At 38.1% G+C, this 20,232-nt stretch overlaps 1 protein-coding gene across 3 annotated transcripts in view; it reads right to left on the bottom strand.

Annotated features, from left to right (window-relative positions):
• The window catches only part of LOC124160205 (lipid storage droplets surface-binding protein 2-like), a 46,313-nt gene extending 26,321 nt beyond the window's left edge, over positions 1-19,992 (bottom strand). The window contains exon 1 of one of the 3 annotated variants that reach the window (XM_046535993.1): positions 19,538-19,992. In XM_046535993.1, the coding sequence (XP_046391949.1) occupies positions 19,538-19,687 (150 nt within the window). In that variant the 5' untranslated portion in view covers positions 19,688-19,992. The remainder of the gene's footprint in view (positions 1-19,537) is intronic. The other 2 variants (XM_046535995.1, XM_046535994.1) reach the window with 2 other exon arrangements.
• Positions 19,993-20,232: the final 240 nt, after the last annotated feature.

Raw genomic sequence — 20,232 nt, 5'->3', positions numbered from 1 at the left:
GGGGATTTTTTCTCATTGCAATTCGTGTAAATTTCACCGCCGCCGTGGCAGACTCGGAATATTACACACATTTTTCATGGTATTCGTCAAATTTTAAACTAGTTTACAGACGGCTTCGGCGCAACCATATTGTTATCAAGGGACTAACAAACTTGGATCTTGTGACAAGCATATGTATTTCACAGGAGTGTGAGATAAGAATACATTATTTTTGATTCCGTTCACAACAACATAACTAGGTATTAATTAGTTCTATCATCATGAGCCAGGCCAATCACCGGCACAAACTCAATGTCATTAGGGGAGACAGGGGCACGTTGGCCATTGGCGCAGGATGGCCCAGTCAGGTTAATTCATAGAATAGAGAGAGAGTAAATTCATAACTAATTATTGGTTGCATAATATTTAGGATGAAATTTCCTATAAGAAAGAAAATCGGTACGAGCATTAAAGGAAATAGGGTGATAGGTAAGCATAGGCTGGGTAATAATGCAATGGTAGGTCTTATTGAAGAGTTTGCATGATTCAGAATGTCTCGCATCCATAAAAGTTGATTTCGAAAGAACTAGAATATTTATGAGGCAAGGTAACAAAGGGATTTAATATAGGAGGATGATTTAGGGAGCGAACAGAGTCTTCTTCCGAAAGTTTGCGAATATTAGGCATTAAGCTAAAATACGTAATAAAAAACGAATACACTGTAGAAAATTTTCTTCATTTCCCAACCCACTACATCTCGCCTGTTGCTGCGATCTTTACTTGAACAAACGATCGGACTAGGCCCCCCCTCAAAACGATTGTGTCCGTTTAAACTTTTTATTTTATTGTTAACTGAGATAGTATTAAAGTATTCTACCTATTAAGGTAGATTTCCATGGAGTATTTAAAAAGTGTTCTGTTACCATCTCCTACCTTCATGGACTTCCCTCTTCAATTCACAATATGGCCTACGCCCTTTTAATTTATGATCGAGATATTCGCGGCGAAAAATTGAGGGGCATTATCACCCCCCTTCCTCATATAAGTTGATTACCTCATGAAACCATGATGAGCGTGTCGCCGCTTTTCCGCTACTCCTTGACCTTGTGCATGGACCGCGTGTGTTTTTGTTGTTCAAACTCCTGTGAGCGATTCCTTCCCCCAACTTAAGGTTCTCCCTGGACGAGTAAATAACCCACATTTCTAATCACGTCATCAACTCATGATGAGCGGGCAGAAATTCCGTTTTGACATGTTACACGCGCGAGCAATTGGCTGAATGGAAATGATTTTCTTCGTCATAACATATCAATTTATCTTTCCCAGCCATCTACCAAATTATTTTTTTATTCACTGCGATTTCGTGTCTGAGTGAACGTTGCCATTTGTAATGGCATTGTGTCAGCGCATTTTGGAAGTAGTTAGTAAAAGGATTTAGCAGTGAAAGAATTTTATAATTTCAGTTTCATTTTCTAGATGACCCGAGACTACTCGGCAGAAGGTCTAAACTCATGAAATGAAATTGGGAAAGAATACAATGGCCTCAAAATGTTGCCAACTTTTACGGTGGAATTTGAAAAAATCTTTTTTTTTCATATAAATCGATTGTTAAATAAATATTTTTTGTGTCTCTATTTCAGTAAGGATTTTGGAACTTGTGTTTTATTAATGGAAACCCTATAAATCATTATATAATATGTACAATATAAAATGAGGAAGAATTGACTATTTTATCAATCAAGTATTTTTTTCGATCACATCTATATTAACGCTTATCGATCCTTTACGAGGATAATAATGATCACTGTTATTTTCTCTTGTCAATATTATGCAATCTCAAGGTAAAACGGAATGGCTTTCAGAAATTTCGCGAGGTGAATATTATCTACTTAATCACATATTTTACGATTAGATTAGAATATTGGCTGGGGCATTGATATTTGTTGAGTAATCTCCATCATACGATACGATCATTGAGTTTTACCTCTAACATACAAAGAGTGTGAAGTTTCTGTACTTATTTTTTCTATATTACGGGAAAAGCGTCATTATTTTCTTCAAATAATTGGAAAAAGAAATTCTAGTTCTGTCGCAAATGGCATTCTTGTTAAAAGAGGTAACATTTTTACGAAACTAGTTTTCTACCTGTCAATAAGTAAGACATGATCACCTTTCATAAAAATTGCTTTGAGAATTTTTAAAAACATATGAACTCTATCTTCATTAAAATGCGTGATGGTGCATTACTTGTTTAAAACCAAAGCCATTATCTTGAAATTTTAATGATACGTAAATTACACCCTTATAAACATTTTCCTGTACCTAAATCGTAAAACTAAGCCTATGTATTTTCCTAAAAGTAAAATAATAATAAGTGAGATAAAGGAAATTATTGTCAAAGATCCAATCTGTACACCATCAAGATAATTTAAAAATGATAATTTAAGTTTTAAGCTTGCTAATCGTCGCGAAAAAGAAAGAAAATGGGTGTGATTCTTCCTCTTGACTATGGAGAGATAAGGACACAAGACACTTAATTATGATGCCCTAAAAAATGTAAAACATGCCTCTCGAACGGCTGAAAATCTACAATCAGCTCGAAAGTTGTAAGCCATAACGGAAATTTCACATCCGAAAATGTCGAAATATGTATGGGGATGGCCTAATTTTCCAAATCCCTTCAAGCGAAGAGATAGTGACTAAGAAAAAAAAATACCGACCTCTGCTATCACGGAAATTAGAAGATCAATATGGAGGCCAAGTTCAAGGTCCATAAGACTCCAGTTAACGGAGATAAATGAAAGGTTCATATCATAGTATTCATGAACGCCAAGGAAATGAAAGAAAATGTGTGCTTATTGAGAAAGATGTCCGCTTGTAGTGGAGCAGAAGAGCTAAGAAAAATGAAGATATTCTTGCTGAGTCAGTCCAGCAACTTGCGAAAACAAAAATTATAAGTAAAAATAGCTTTCTTTTAGCTTAAAAACCACGAGGAAAAAGTATCGCCACTAAGTTCATGCCGCCACTCATTATAAACCCTATGCCGCCACTATTAGTCTGCTAGGAAAGAGACTTCCTTGGTGATGGCATGTTGTTCAAAATACAAATATCGACGATGAAACTTAGCACATCGTATCGTCTTCCTATTTAAGAGTTGGAGATCCAATACTTGGAGCTTGTCTGCACCGACTGTAATTCCCAGTGGTTGCTTAAAGAGTCCCGCATTAGGCAACCCTTGATCATATCATAGAGTGATAAGTTGGATAAATACAGCGAAAAGGTTTTTTTGCAGTGAATGGTTTCCATTTTTACACTCAACGACGCGCATGAAAGCTTATTACCATATCTCTCAAGTGCTGAAAATAGAATTTTGATAATGAATTATTCAACGCCTTTTGCTTGATGTGGCTAGAAGATACATTATTTTCATTGTACCGGATAGATAAATAGCTATTTACGCAGCTATACTGAGAGCACGGAGGTTAAACGGAATAATTTTTTTTTCTCGGAGCGTTCATAAGTACTGATAGAATTGTTGTTTTTATGAATAGTGCTATTTACGTATGCCATACTACATTGATGAAAATTCGTAGTGTCTGTGTTTCCCTGTAGATCCAATCAAAGAATAACGGGAAATATATTGCCTAATTTGGCTTCATTGATAAGTTACTTACTCAAAAACAAAAATTGGAAGCAAAGGGAAATGCACCTTGAAGGTTATGTTTTTATGTATTGAATTTTCGTGAACTGTGGAAGAATAATCTTTTTCATGCACAGGACGAAATGATTTGCCAGTATTTTACGTAGAAAAATGACTAGACAATGAGTTAAATTCTGATAATCATCTCAAATATTGGCCGAATATCATACCCCGATCTGGTGAGTTAGTAATAACGAGCCAGTGAATACGGAATTAATTTCCATAAACTTGAATAAGATCAGCGAATTTTTTGCGTAGTTACTTTGGTAGCGCATATGCTTAAGGGGAAATTTAATTAGTGATACATTTATCAGACAAAGAGTAAAAGTTGCACCAAAGGAGATAAGCCACGGGAAATATTTGATGAATGGACATTCCTCGGTGAGGCTGTAAATAAAAAAGCAGTGCAAAAAGTCTTATGCAGAGAGCAGGATTGTTATTTGTTTACACGGGTCAATATTATCACGGATCAGCAGCACGGAGCAATAGGGAACAGATGGAAGTCAGGAGGAACTTGAATGTTACGTCACAAGATACCATATGAGCCGCAGTGTAAAAAAATCACAGGCAGTACAAATCATGAAAAATTCAACGTAAATGTGTATATCGTCGAGTATAAATGTCGCACATGAAAGTATTTGCTTGCGTGTATATCTTTATGAATGACTCTATGTTAGAAAGTAAGGGTTTAAATAACTCCCCAGATAATTGGTTTCATTAAAAGGTTCCAGTTGAAAGGTGCGGAGAGGGAAAATATTTTGAAACGATGATGAAAAAAGATTTTTAGAGTTCAAGATGTGAAGCACGTTGTTGACCGAGAATTAGTTGAAGAAATGACCAAAATGATTGGCGCAGAGAGTGGGAACTTATGGGTACATATATGTTATAAAGGAGTTATGGGCGGAAGATGTAGGAAAAACGAAAGAGCAGAATACCAAGATCAATGAGCCGGAATGTGATGTCCGGGTATGAACGAATTCGAAATATTTTCGAAACAGAATCCCATAGTTTATATTAGGCAATAGTAAGCAGAAGAATAATAAAATCAAGAAATACACTCGCCACTATATTCCGAACCATGTAAGTTTGGAAAAATTGCTGGCTTTTTACATGCCAAAGAATTCTGTGTAAAATCAATATAATTTGTTCTATTCTAGACCTCTTATTTTCTAAGTAACCTGTCTGTAAGCATAAACTCAACGAATACGTTTAAAAATAAAAATCAATCAAAATATTATTGAACGCCAAACAACCTTTTATTTAAATATAGTAATGTGTTGTGAAATTGAAAATTACGGAAACGAATACTTAGCATACTTGATCGGCTTCTTAAGCTCCTCAGATTTCTATCGAAATTCGCGGAAAGACTTTAAGCTGTTTCTTTTTTCTCCCTGACAAGGTATTCCGGGCAAACATTAAATCCATTAAGATATTCCTTTCTGGGTTTGGCTAACTAATTATCGAATGGTATTCGGGCTTGGCAGCTGTCTGCAGCAATGGATTTCTCTTGAATTCCTTATAGGCACCTGTATTAATCCTTTTCCTTGGTGTCACCTTCCTTTTCTCATACCCGAGCTCCTATTAGGTATTACTCATTATTTTGCCCTAATCACCTTATTCAATCGTGAAATTTTAGTCGCTTCCGGATTCTCTTACAATACATTCACTCGATTTCTTCGTTTTAACTTCGAACCTTATGCATTCTTTTCAAATGGTCTTCAGATCCCTTATAATCCATTCCTCTCCCGATATTATTCGTTATTTGGGGCTGTTCTGGTTTCCCACGGGAATAATGGTTTCATATTGGTCCCAAAATGTAGTAAGAGTGAGATTTATAAGAAGGGATATCTTCACTGCCTTCAGTGATTCTTAAGTACATATCTCTCGTTTACTATAGCATCATTCCTTTATAAAATTTGCGTCTCTGACATTGAATAACACTAAAGTATCATCAAGCAATAAAATTATCAAAATGGAAAAAATGTGTTTTTCACGCTTAATTTTTCTACAGATGACTCATTTGATTTGTATCACTGTATTACATCCGAGCTTACGATTCTAGGGTGGTCAGCTAGTCCAAATTTTCTCCATAAGTTACGAAATTAGACAAACATTTTAAGCGAATACATCAAAATGGGAGTTTGATGAATATTTCAAGACGTGCATGTCGATGTCTCCACTGCTCATCTAGTAGCCCTAGTAGTACTAGAGGAGCGGATTTGAATCGGTGGGCCATTGTTGAGAGTTTTTGCAATGAAGGTATCGAATGTATTTGGGAAGCTTGTCATGTTTTACACCTTTATGTCCATATTACAAATAAAATCGAACAACTGTTTTGAATTTGTTTGGAAACGGCTCATAATTAAACTGTGCTTAACTTATTAAAACTTGTGCCATTTTCAGTAATAAAATAATTTTTAAACTCGGATGAATATGATGAAGATATGTTTACTAGACACCCACTCTGAAAATATTTTTTTATAAGAATATATACAACGAAGTAGTGATACTCTTTGATGTATACACTAAATTTCTGTTGAAAAAAAATAACATGCCACACTCAATGTAGGAGCAGATTCTTTCATTATTTAGAAATTCCGAATAAATCATTAAAACAATATTGCTATAAAAATATCTGTGATTTGTGTATTAACTTTGTTTAATTATTTCAAAGGAATTATTTAAATAAATGGTGTCATGAGAACATTGATGGGTGCTGAGTATAATCTCTTTCGGTTGGTAACTTCGGATCCCAAGTATCGAAGTTTCCAGACCATTTAGCTTCGATTTTCGACCCTCTTCATGCCACTTGCTCGCAAGAAGCAGTTATCAACCGACACCCTATCATCGTCCCCTCATGGAGCACATCTGTACAAACAGCCATCGACGAGCGGTGATCGAAGGGTGATATTTTCGGAAAGTTCGTCCTATAATCTGGCAGATAATTGAGAGATGGGAGCTCTTGTCTTTTATCTTCGTCGCCTCCTTAGCGACGAGTTCCCATGGCATTTTAATCTGGCAGTGGACAAGTCTCTCGTTGGGCAATTCTCGGTGGGAGCAATAATAAACCTAGACCGACGCGCCATCTATCGATTGGCGAAAAAATGAAGAGGAGTATCACTGTTTGCCAAATGAGAAGTGGATCGCTGTTTGCAATGAGGGATAAAAATTACAATGATTACGGTTGGCATCTGCGACGTTGTCTCATGAGGAACAGATAGCGCTAGATAAAAACCTATCATCGATATTAAGGAAGTATTCCACCGATTAAGCATATGACGCGGATTACTACCATTTATGATCATTTGTGCTTGCCGAAATATAGTTTTATCCTAATCAGTGGCGCAACGAGGGGGGGGGGGTTTGGAGGATAAAACCCCCCCCAGAGCTCAGAGAAATTTTGAAGTTTAATCCATTTTACTTTTTTGGATCAGTATTACTTGTAGAATAGTTTTAGGATTAATAAAATATCTCTGAAAGCCGTAAAACTCGCCATTTTGAACCATTATTCTTAAAATATTTCTGGAGGAGGGCCCCCTCAACTCCTGCTTACCCTGGTTGGTATGCAATACCCCCACACCCGGATGTATTATTTGTGCCTAAAACCCCCCCTAGCCTTAATTCCTGGCTGCCCTCCTGATCCTAATTGATCTCTTTCTATGGTTGTATGCATGTGTGTTTGCATCTCCTCTTATGCCTATATTTTATATTATTACCTATTTGTTAATTTATTAACAATGAACTAATTTACGTATCTCGTATCTATTAAATAAAATACCCATCTATAATGTATCATGCAGCCTACTCGCCTAATGTCTATCAGGTATTCAATGTTTATCTATGAAGTGTCACGTCTGACTGTATCCTTTTATTGTATTCCAAACATAAATTAATTCGCTGTGTTCCTTGCGCAAAGGAGATATCAGAATTGATAGAGACGAAAAACTTATTACAATCTTGAAAAATATATATGGCTATGTTAGAATTTGACTATCCCATCATCGTCACTGGTCAACAATCCTAAGATTGGTTTGACGAAGCTCTCCTCTCAGTTCTCCTATCAGCTAATTTTCAAATCTATGTATTTCTTCTCTTTCACATCCTTCTTTACCTTTTCCACATATTTCGTTCGAGGTCTTCCTCTTCCGTTCTACCCATCCACTTGTCCCTCGAAGATTGTCTTCATAAGGCCATCATGTCTCAAGATGTGGCCTGTAAGGTTGTTCCATTTTCCTATTAAGGTTTCAGAAGATTGGTTTTCGGGGTTACTACCGGGTAGATTCATCTCTGCGGACGAAAGTTTCGCCGGCATTGCAGCAGGCTTCTTGAGGTCAATGAAGAGGAGATCCGTGGTATCGCCCGTCTCTTATACACAGAGATTATGAAGACACCGAGCAACCTTAATAGAGAGAAGGATACCAGCTCCCTTATACATGGAGAAGAGTCCTCAAGAGTAAACCCGGAGAGACAGGACAGAGCCGGGAGAAGCGGACCAATGAGAGTCCACCCGGGCCTCCTGAACCAGCCAATGAGTAGGCACCGGTCCCCGACGGGGTGTATAAGAGACGGGCGATACCACGGATCTCCACTTCATTGACCTGAAGAAGCCTGCTGCAAGTCCGGCGAAACTGTCGTCTGCAGAGATGAATCTACGCGGTAGTAACCCCGAAAACCAGTCTGCTGAATCCCCACCACACCGCGAAAGCCGCAAGGATTTCTTATTAAGGTTTTCATGAGGCTTCTCGTCTATCCTACTCTTCTTAGGACTTCCTCATTACTACCTCGCTCTCCCCATTTGATCCTCCTCATTCTTTTGTAGCTCCACAGTTCGAAGGCCTCTATCCTTGCTTTCTCCGCTGCGGTCATTGTCCATGCCTCTCTTCCGTATAGGAGCATACTCCAAATGTAGGTTCTTAAAAATTGTTTCTTTTCTTCCACATTTTAGTTTCCCACTGTTACCAGGTCTCCCTTTTGGTGGAATGCTCTTGGGCCATTCCGCTGATAATTTCTTTCTCGCTTCTCCCGTCGCTAGATCTTCCCAAATAACAGAATTCATCCACCTCTACCAGTTTTTGCTTCCCTATTTTAATCTTAGTCTTGACTTCTTCTCTCCTGCCGCATAATAAAACCTTGGTTTTCTTTGTGTTTATTTTCAGCTCATATTTATCCATTACCCCACTCATATTAACCAGAATATTTTTGAAATCCTTCTGTTTCTACTATGACGGATATGTCATCGGCAAACCTTGGCGTACTATTTTTCACTCTACGGATATTTACTTCCGAGGCCTTTTCTTTGATTTCATTAATGCTTTTCTCGATGTAAACGTTGAAAATTACGGGCGACAAAGCGCAGCCTTGTCTCACTCCTCTCCTCATTTTTTTCTTTTTCACAGCTGGGTCCTGATTTCATCACCGCTACTTGGTTTTTGTATAAACTGTGGATGATTCTTCTGTCATTGCAAAGAACTCAAATTTCTGTCAGGATTCAAAGCATTGACTCACATTTCCAAATTCATCAATCAACCATATTCTTTATCAATATCTTCTTAATCACAAAATATACAATTCTGAATCAAACTAGAAAGTTTAAAACATTCAAAAAAAGTATTGCTAAATTCTAAAATGATCAAAACAGTAATGTTAATTTAAAAAAATTATCAGACGCTAATGGGGTCAACATGGGACCGAAGACACCGAATGTACCAATAGTGCCTTTCTTTACTCCCTTTTTTAATATTCCACTTCCTCGTGACATCAAAATAAAATAAAATAATTCTCATTCTTTCCATGGGCGTTTACTCCAGTTCTCTCGTCACAAAGACTTAAGCCGGAATAACATGATTATTTTTCCGTCCCATCCAAGCGATAACTCCAGCCATCGCTCCAATGATGCCGGAAAAACAACCGTTTCACGTGATCAGTTTCCGCGATAGCTCGAGGGATGGAAATTCCTTCCCTTTTTATCTCTCATGCCCCGTTTAGATAACGATTGTCCGAGCGATCGTCGTAACGATAGTTGATAGAACTATCTGTGTGAATGCATGTCGGGACAATAGTTCACGTATTTCCTAACGTTGCCACTTAACGATGGTTAGGCGCTGGAGGACCGGAAGAGGAAGCGTCAAGAGAAAGATGAAAAGTTCGTGAAGCTCCTTCAGCTCCATTTTTTTCATGGATTTATCCAAGCAAGGAAGATTATGGGTGGAAGCAAAATTATTCGTTAAATACACGTTCAACACAGTAATATCTTGACTCTTCATACCTCAACTCCTTTGTTAACCGTCAAAATCTCATTCACTTTAGATGTCAGCACCAGATGGCAGCACAGATTTTAACCATCGTTGTGTGAATGCACGATAGATCCAACGATTACTGGAACAATCGCAATCTGAACGAGGCATTAGGCCACCCCTTTTTCCATCGCTAAAGTATCAGTATCTTTCAGCTAATCATAACGCACGGCCGCTTACAGCGATAGTAACGCTACACTTGGCTTTTAATTGAATGCCGGTTGTAAATACGGAAAGTGACGGAATAAGCGATGGAAAAAGGGGACGATAAAAATAATCGTTCAGAGAGTGATGGGTCGAGTGATCACTCTTTTGGCCCCTGGAAACCTATCGCCATCGCTCGAAAACAATGCAACAGTCAGAGCAAAAATCGCGCTATTTCTTATTAAAACCAAAATAAATTAATGCCTTGGGTCTTTTCCTTAATCTTCCCCGGTCAGCAAATACCCTCCATTTATCGCGGTTTTCATCATTCCCTCTCACCCTAGCACATAAACGGCCAAAGTTATTAATTCCGAAAAAAAACCGTATGGTTATAGTGACAGATTAGATGCTTAGATTCCTTCTAGAAGCACGAAAAAGAAGGGTGAGGGGCATCACTGTCACACATAATGTAGAAGCAAAGTTGGTAACTATTTAGAGGCTAATGGGAGAAAGGTATCTACATCTACATAACACACTGCGAGCCACCTCTAGGGTGTTTGACAGAGGGTGATCAATCTCCATCATGCAAGGCAATCCCTACGTACACACCACCCGGCCAAAAAATATTTTGCATAATAACACATTCATGAAAAGGCAAAATATGACAACGGTTAGTACTTCCTATCTTAAATAAATGCAAGGTTAGAACACTGGTAAAATAAAAACATGCAATTAGATGTGGGCGTACGTGACATAGTTCCCAGGGTCGGAAGGAGGATGAAGTGTTGAATGAACTCAGCTATTGGCCTCAGGGTTCGCAAGGTCCCACTTCTTTTCTCTCCTTTGAAGCTTTCATCAGACATAGTTCCCCCTCATGACTTTACATTTGCGACCTGGAGCGAAACTGGCGCTGCCCAATTCGTTGCAATAATTTTTTATTCATTTGCACATCAAGTGATTACATACTTCATTAGGTGAGGAAACTTTTATTAAACTACGTGAATAAAAACTAGAACACGACCCGGGTTTCAACGTCTTAGCGCCATCATCAGGCGGTATTTTTAAAATGCTTTATTTTTTAAAATTTATGTCGTTTAGTAAAAGTTTCCTCGTCTAATAAAGTTTGTGATGGAATACCACAAAGTTTCCCAAGATCGTTTTTTATCCTTACGAAGTGATTGCACGTTAGCATGAAAAGACTTTGCCTTAATGATACCTCCAACCATTCCAAGGTCCTGTCAAATCCACTTGAAATTTCGAACCCTACCACAATCTGTGTGAAGAATAAAAAAAATAGTATTTATAACCAACTTCATTGAAAGTTATAAATTTTTAACGGTATTTGATATTAAATGCAGAACTACATTCGCTGATTGGATTCGTTTTAATCGTTGGGTTATGTTTTTACCTTAAATTGTAAGCCTTTGTTTATTTTGTGATTATATTAATGAAATATATAAAATATTTGACAGGATATCGAACAAGTAAATCAGCGGTCAAACCAATCACAGAAGTATGAACCAAGTCACAAAAATATGTAGTTTCGCCGAAGTCATAAAATTAAGAACCAACATAACATAATAGCAGATAAGAGAAAAATCACGTTCTTTGCTGAACGACAACGTGATTCACCAACGAATGTAATGTGGAATAAAAGTAAGTGAAATTATTATTTATCTCACTAGGAAATCATTGAAATAGCCAGGATTCATTTCGAATGTTCGTGCATGTGGCTGAGTAACTCCGATTTGGACAATTTTGTATAATAAAAGATTGCGAGGAAAGACTTGAATTTGAAGTCATCTCGTATACATGCCACATAGTGATGGTAAATAAACTAACTCGTTAGAGAAAATCTATTGCTTTTTTATCATAAACCTAATATCTAAAAATTTTCTCAGATTACCTAGTAATAAATTTAGAGTTAAAAAATAAGGCATGCATTACGTTTCTGCTGTATTTTTCATAATGATATGTATTGAGGTGATTCTTCACATTAATTTTGACCATAATGGTGGGACTTTTGCATGTTTATTGTCTGCAGTGGGATTCCTCCTCAGTCTATTCGTCTATGAAACAAATAATGGTAGATCATATATACTATAGTCTACCAGATTAAACTATGCTCACCATTACCATAAAAAACAATTTCACCATACTTTCGCTCAGAAAAGTATGTGTTGAAATCAGTTTTTATCTAAAATACCCACAATAGTTCTCAGAAAACATATCTCTCCCAAAAGACCGCAGACGTCTTTTGAGAATTGAGGGTTACTTGAAACATAGACTTATAAAGTGTGTGTTAAAGTCCAAAGGAACTGTATACTCTTCTCCTATACCACGTGTTTCAAAGATGATATCTATGACGAAATAATTGTGGGATTATCAGCTGATTGTACACCGTATCATAATATGAACTTGGCGGTGTGCACTTTTTATAGAAATAAATTCGTTGAAATGAAATGCGAAAATAATACAGCCTGTTCAAATAAGTTACAATTATGATGGCTCAACCTTCGATCCATTGAGATTTAAAGCAAACTTATTCGGTGATTAACATCATGGTGTACTCTATTTAGTTTTTTTGTGCATGAGTGGTTCTGGTGCTTTTTCATATAAACTTTCACATATAATTGACATACTGGTCGCTGCGTACATTAGGTCGCTATCCATTTAGCTTCATTAACCGATTAAAATTTCGATGATAGAGGCATGTTTTAGACTAAGTTAATAATTTATAAAGCAAATTCCCTCCCCAAATCACTTCACAGTACGAAATGCGGCTCCTTCTGTAACTCATTTGGACCTTTATTTGCATTTTTCAATGTAAAAATAAACGGTGGAAAATCAAAGAAAGAAAAAACTGCATAAGTAAAGGGAAAAGGAATATAAATGAATAAATGTGGAAGAAACGGAATATATATTTTTATTGATTGTGGAACAGGGCATCATGGAATCCTTTGCATAAATAAGGATTTCTCGAAGCGGAAAATAAGGAATAACATAAATTTTATGGGCGGCATGGAAAGAGAACATATAACTACTCGCTTAAAGAATGTTTTTTACAAAGAAGCAAACGTGCTGACGGGTTTGAGTGGTACTTCTGGCATAAGCCAAAGAACTATTATTTTTATCCGGGGAAAATTCACGTCTACATTGAATTTTTATCTGTGAAGTATAATGATAAATTCGCATTTTTAGAATTTCTAATACAATGAGGTATATTAAAACCCAACGCGAAATATATAGTATTTTTTGGATGAATGAGGGTTATGACTTTAAGTATTTAATGGAGATCGATACCTTTTTTATGAAAGAAGTGTGATCGTAATAATTATGAGAGCTCCTTCAAACAGTACTCATTCATCGAGCTAAAGACATCTGGTTTCCATACTGCTGCTGTGGTTGAATCGATATTAGTGTTGTTAAAGATTGCGTCTTATCAAATACCCATGCGAATTATTTTTAACCCTAAACCAGTGACGTGCAATTCTTGTTACACTACCAGTGACGTGCGGTCTTGGGAGACCGCAATAAAAAAATTCATAAAACGTTGCTAAGTCATTTTTATTGCTTAGTTTAATGTTTCTTTGACTTCTCAACTATTATTAAACTTATGTTTAATATTATGCATTCCAAATACGAACCAACTTTTCAGTAAAAATTGTTATTTAAAAGAGGATCATAAAGCTGATATAAAAAACTCCTGAGTTGTTATTATTATCATACTTTTTTAGCTATGTACTTAATTATCCACGTTATGCAACTAAAAATGCTTGCTGCCAAATTATTAATTACTATTATTCTTCAAAAATCACTAGGAATTGTTTTTAACAACTTTTTGATTCATTTCCACCAGCATTACGTTTATCGGTTTTTCCAATTTAGTGACAAGAGGTCTCACAGACCGCTACTCAAATTCAGTTGCAAATTTTCAGAAAAAAATAATAAGAATGTTAAATTTTAAGGGTGCTATGTCCTTATTATACAAAATAAGACGCTCACGGGGATTATATATGTTTTGTAATATGAATTTTGAAGATATTAATAATTTTAGAAACGCAGCGGTCTCTTAGACCGTACGTTAGACGGTACCAGTTAAGGGTTAAGTCATGTCATCATATCTCAGATGTTGGTAGGATTTTTCTGCTTGACAATGCGTATGTGGGCAAATAGCTCGCACTTTTCTCGCAAAACACGATTTATAAAAAATAAACGTGGTTTTGACAGGACGACTTGTATGGATCCAAGCGGACAACTAAGTGAAATATTCACCTTATACTGGCACCATTGGTATCGTGCCATGCTCAGCTTTTTCCTTTGGATACAGAATCGAAATGGTGTATTAAATGCATTAATTTCACAACTTAATTACCCTGTCAAGGGTGGATTAAGACTCTACTTTCTCTTTATCACATCCCACGGCACTCTTTGGTGGTATGCAATACCTGACAGCGATAATGGTATGATATGCGTAGACAGACGTATTTAGATCTTCATCAATTATTTATAATGACTGCTTTTTTAAGATGATGGAAAAAAATTTTTCAATATGCAGCCACCTTAAAGATCGCCATCTTTTTAGTTTTTCTAGAAATGTAGGAGGAGGAGGAACGGCTACCTCCCCCCCCCCGGCACGCCTTAATTTGTAACTTTCTCGTGTTGACAGCATTTATTTGGAAATCTTTACAATATTTCTAAGCTTTATTTTTTGGGCGATTTAATTTATATGCCACCCAGATTTGTCAGGATTGAATGGAAAGAATATCTAAGCCTTGTAGAGTTGGTATTAGTCTATTAGTGGACCTCAAACGTGCTCGATTATTAGTGGCACTGGATGCCAGAAATTTTGTGTTATTTAACAATTTATTTTATGCATTCCATTACCTTTTCCACCAAAATTTGACAAGTGCCTTTCTGGTCAAGTATGCGAATTTGCTTTTGAATAAAATGATCCGGTTCTTGACTAGACATTTACCGATTTATTGACTCATCCATTTAGTGCTTCCAAGATTTGTTTTACACGTAATCCCTTACACTTTTGTTGAGTCAAAGACTGATTCAAAGGTGGGTATATCCCTTTACATTGGCATTCCTATCCAACCCCCGAACGAAAGAAAAAAGTTTACGTGCCGCGCCAAAAATTTGGAAATCTGCGACTTTTATGTAATCTTGAAACCGCTATAAATTTTTGTGCTTGTAGTTACACATTTAAAAAAAATCCTGAGCCATACGGTTTCTTTTATCTGCAAACGTACCACTGATTTTTAGTAATCCATCGCTGCGATAATTGTGAGATAAAATGATATTTATCATTTGCAGGTTTTTGAGTCGCTAGTGAAATACCCCATTCAATGCGAAGGGTTTTATATTGTACACCGTATATGGTTATATTGCCTAGCAGAGATGGAGGACCTCATCCGGTGGGAAACCCGAAAAAACTTCGACATCCACCATTTCTTAATTCTATGCATTTGACTGAAATGCTTATTATTTTGTGTATCGCCCTAGCACTAGATTTATCTATAGAAAGAAGATAAGTGATTGATCTAGTTATCTGTTTAGCAGTGATTGAGTCACCATTGCTGGCGTTTTCCTCGCGGTTTCACTGAATGTTTTGCGTTGGATACCATCCAGACCTTAGCTTGAGCTAGGCGCGTGTAAAGACGGTACACGAAAGATGGACGCAACAGCTGGGCTCTATAGGTAAATTAAAAATTGAGGAAAATAGGTCGTTATCAAAAGGAAATCCGCACACCCGGAATTAGAAGTTTTGTCAGGGGGTGGGGGGCAAAAATCAGTATGCCGCCCCTCTCATGATCTCTACGTCTCTACGTCTCCCACCGCTAAGACATAATACATCCGTAAGCTACTTCTTTGAGATGAGTTAGTTGAAATTACACACCGTGTAATTATTCGTTAAAACTTTCGCGGGTACTCGCCATGTTAAATGAAAACTTTTGGGCTATGTTGCCGCGTCAATTTTTGGGTGGCCCCAAAGTTTCCCGACCGATAATGGTCGCTTTCTCAAGGGAATCTGTCTCCCTTGAGAAAGCGACCATCATCGGTCAGGAAACGTTGGGCCACCCAAAAATTGACGCGGCGACATAGCCTAAAAGTTTTCATTTAACATACACACCGTGTGTTTGCTATTGAGAAGTTTTATTAATATAATTGTTTGATGATTTATAATATAGTAACTATCGTTGAAAATTTTAATTGAAAAATTACTAAATAAAATAACTAAAAATTACTAAATAAAAAAATAAACTAATAAAATTTCAAAATTTTGCCGCCCTCCCTGAAATCTGTCGCCCGGGGCACGTTCCCTCTTGCCCTGCTCTAGATCCGGGCCTGGATATCTGAAAAGAAGTTATCAAAGGAGTTCCGGGGTGACTGAAAAATCTCACAGACGTTTAACAGTTGGGGTTTCCTTCTATGTATGTAAGTAAGCTGATACACGGCCAACCAAATTTTAGTCAAATAACCAGTATTTGAGTCCACAAGGCACAAACGAATACTGGCTGTGAACGCAGGTTCAATACCTGATATAAATTAGGGCATGGCGATAGTTTTATAATGCTCGAAGCAGGTTATGGTGGTCTCCCATTTACTGTTGAAGGAGTTCGTCGATGTTGATTGTATCTTTTTTCGTTCGTTTGCTTTCACTCACTCGTGAGGTGAATCTAAGTATGTAAGCATATTCATGGCCACTCCTGATTCATTTACGCGAGAAATCCACGAATTCAAACCATCGGGGATAAAGTGGGGCGGGGAGGGGTCGTTACCCACTTTTCTCTGAGCCGCCTGCAATTCTCCATAATGTACGGCATTTTACCTGGAAGAATTTTATTTTTAGATCTCCTTCGAGTACTCTCGAGTTAGAACCTTGAGCCATAGCAAAAGCGATTCATCCGAATGAATCCGCGTTATAAGAGGATGGAAAAAAAATTCGAATACTTTGATTAAAATAAGCGTTACATTTCACTGTGCTTTTTTAACCGTCCTTTGGTTTTACTCAAAATTGCATTTCACGAAATTTATTAATGGAAAAATATGGTACCAACATTCCCAATTACAAAGTCAGAGAAAATTTTCATCTCTGGAGAGTGGTGTCACTTCGCGTAGAGTAAGGAAAATATGGTAAGACCATGGACTCTGATCCTCAAATCAGCTGCAAAGATTCCTATCTCTTTAATTGAAAAGATACAAGTCTGGAGTTCTGATTTATTTCGCTTGTTTAGTTAAGAGGAATAATATTGGGCATATCTTTAGAATGCAGTCCTTTTTCAGTGGCGCAAGTTCGTCAACTTGAAAATTCTATTAAGAAAGATTCAGCCAGAAGCATCTATCTATCCACAGCAGTAACCCGCATTGTTAACTGGGCAGTTATTCGTTCCTCATCCGGCACAATTATGGGTTACAGGGTACGACCATTAATCGTGGAGAGTTTTTCATACCTTTACCGATCCCCATTTAAAGACCATTGGGGGTTACCGGGTGCGATCATAACTCGGTGCGAGCATTGCATTGCCTGCGTTCCTTCCCTGAATGACATTCGCGAAGGGCTGCTATGCGCTGTGCATCCAACGAACTTATCTGTTGCGAAACCATAGGGAAGGTGAGTTTTTCTCTTTATACCAACTAAATTTTGATCAGGATTCATTGCCATTAACTGATTTCCGCGCAGAGTATTATTTGCATCCCGATTGACTGGCTTTCTTCTCGGAGCTAGTATTAATTGAATACTTTGCTATCACACTTAGTGATTCAAACCGAAAGTAGCTTTGAATAGGTAAGGGTAGAGGAAATCCCAGATTATTACTTATTTAGGGCCGGAAGACCGGTTCCTTTCCCTGGGCCACATCGCTCTTCGAGAATTTTGTTTGGGAGTATCCGAGGGTTTCACTCAGGGCTTGAACCCGGGAATCCTCGATCAGCTGCCAACCGCTCTATCCACTATGCTGCCACATAAACCATATTTAGTATTAAGTTCTGGCAAACACAAAACCCAATCACGAAGATTTTGGGCTGAGTTATTCGAAAGTTTCACCCGGCGTTGAGGCAGGTACTCGCTAAGCCGTGGCCCTACCCTCTAAGCTACCCCCATCGCATTGCCCCATCAGGGGACTGGAACGACTTTTTGAGGTAGGGATTTGAACGAGAACTCGCAAAATGTAATAGGGAGACGCCGAAACATTATGGACTATCGGGAAAGTACCGTGTCGATCTTACGAACGCCATAATTGTACGATGAACGTGAGGTGGAAATTCAAACGCAAGTGTGACTGCACAGAAGCCGTCTCTTGTAGTCACAGATGAAGCACTTAAGATAATTAATCGTAGCGGGCGTAACTTGGTGGAAATCCATAATCGCAGGAATAGAAGGATGAACAACTTTGCTATTTCCACATAGTAGTTTATTAACACCAACCATGGTTTCGTTACAGAGTAACATTATCAAGGTGTATAATCTTGATATATATATCACCTTGATAATGTTATTCTGTAACGAAACCATGGTCGGTGTTAATAAACTACTCTGTGGAAATAGCAAAGTTGTTCATCCTTCTATTCCTGCGAAGCACTTAAGTTTTAGTCTCGTTCTAGACAAGAAGAAAAGTATGATGAAACCTATAATCACACTTCCTTTTGATTGCTACATTTCAAAGTTGGTACCTCCATGGATTTTATAACGATCACCATGCCGACGACTATGTTTCAGAAGAGGAGAAATTTTTGGCAACGTCTAGGTTGCATCGTTGAGAATAGTTTCTATACATGTGAGCCCAAGGGTGAGATGGAATATCACCCTCTGGATTGAAACTCGGATCTGTACATTGACATTCTACTGGTTGCATCATCAATCACACAAATGCCCAATTGTCAGTCAAGTATCCTTGGCTTCCGTTGGATGTCATAAGTGAAGCGCTATTTCTTCTGAATTTTACTCCGATACAACCAGGACAACTCGCGTTGCAGTCGGCTTCTGCAGGTCAATGCAGTGAACTGACCTAAAGAAGGTCTGGAGAAATTGTTGTCCAATAAATAGGACATACGTGTAGTTAAAACCCACATGCTTCATGGTCGACCAGGTACTTAGAGTAACTAATACCATCGCACTCCTACATGCTGATATACTTAATAATAGAAAACACGAATGTTGCTATCCTTACTTTAAAGAGCCATGTTTGAACAATAATACTGCTAACCGGGCACCCTTAAGGTTCGAAAGCCATGGACATTAGCGCATTACTGTTTTTGCACAATTGTCTACAGAATTTGCTGGAAAATATTTGGAAGGCGAGGATGAAAAGCCTCCCTGGAGTGAGCCATAAATGCATGAATTTCAAATTAAATTGAATAATAATCATGCTTTTTTCCCTACATTCTTGAGACGAAATACAACAACCGCTCTTACCTTAACTTTCTCGTACACATCGCTGGCGGCCGTCAGTGTCTTCTCCACCACAGGAATTTTAACGAGCCTCGTCATCGATTCCATGATTGGAGTGTGTGGTGGTGTGTCTGGAGCTCCCTCAGGTTTTCCGTTCATCTGCGATGTGTCCATGGCGATCCTCTTTGATCCCCCGTAACAAAGGTCTCCGTGGAAGAATCCTCCTCTCTCCTACTGCACCAGGTTTCCGCGCCTCGCACAATAACTGCTCAACCGGCGCAGCTTGTGTGTGTTTCCCGTCGTGCTTCGAGCGAAAAACGTCCACCCTTAACTGACCACGATGGACTGAATTGAAGCGATGTTCCTTCGTATTCCTTCCGCCAACGGTAGCTGCAGCCAAAGCCGAGGGGGTTGAGAAGACGGGGAGGGGAAGGGGTACGTGTGTGTGTGGAGAAGGGGATGGCTTTCTTACCCTTTAAGAAAGACCTTTTGGCTTGGATTTAAAACCTTCGAACGTGACGCGGAGGAGCAAAACTATATATACTGCTCATTGAATGCGTTGAAATGGGATGGGTCGGAGGGGGGGGGGTGGGAGGGGAGAAGGAGGAGGAGGGGTGGATGTGGAGATAGGTGGGTAAGAGGGAAGGGGGAACGGAGTTGGGAGAGGGGGTTGGATAGTTAAGTTGGTTTGGACTTTCTTAATGGGGCCACACTAGGCG

The sequence above is a fragment of the Ischnura elegans genome, chromosome 6 (genome assembly GCF_921293095.1).
Source record: "Ischnura elegans chromosome 6, ioIscEleg1.1, whole genome shotgun sequence".
Classification (NCBI taxonomy): Eukaryota; Metazoa; Arthropoda; class Insecta; order Odonata; family Coenagrionidae; genus Ischnura; species Ischnura elegans.
This window is presented reverse-complemented; position numbering and strand designations above follow the sequence as displayed.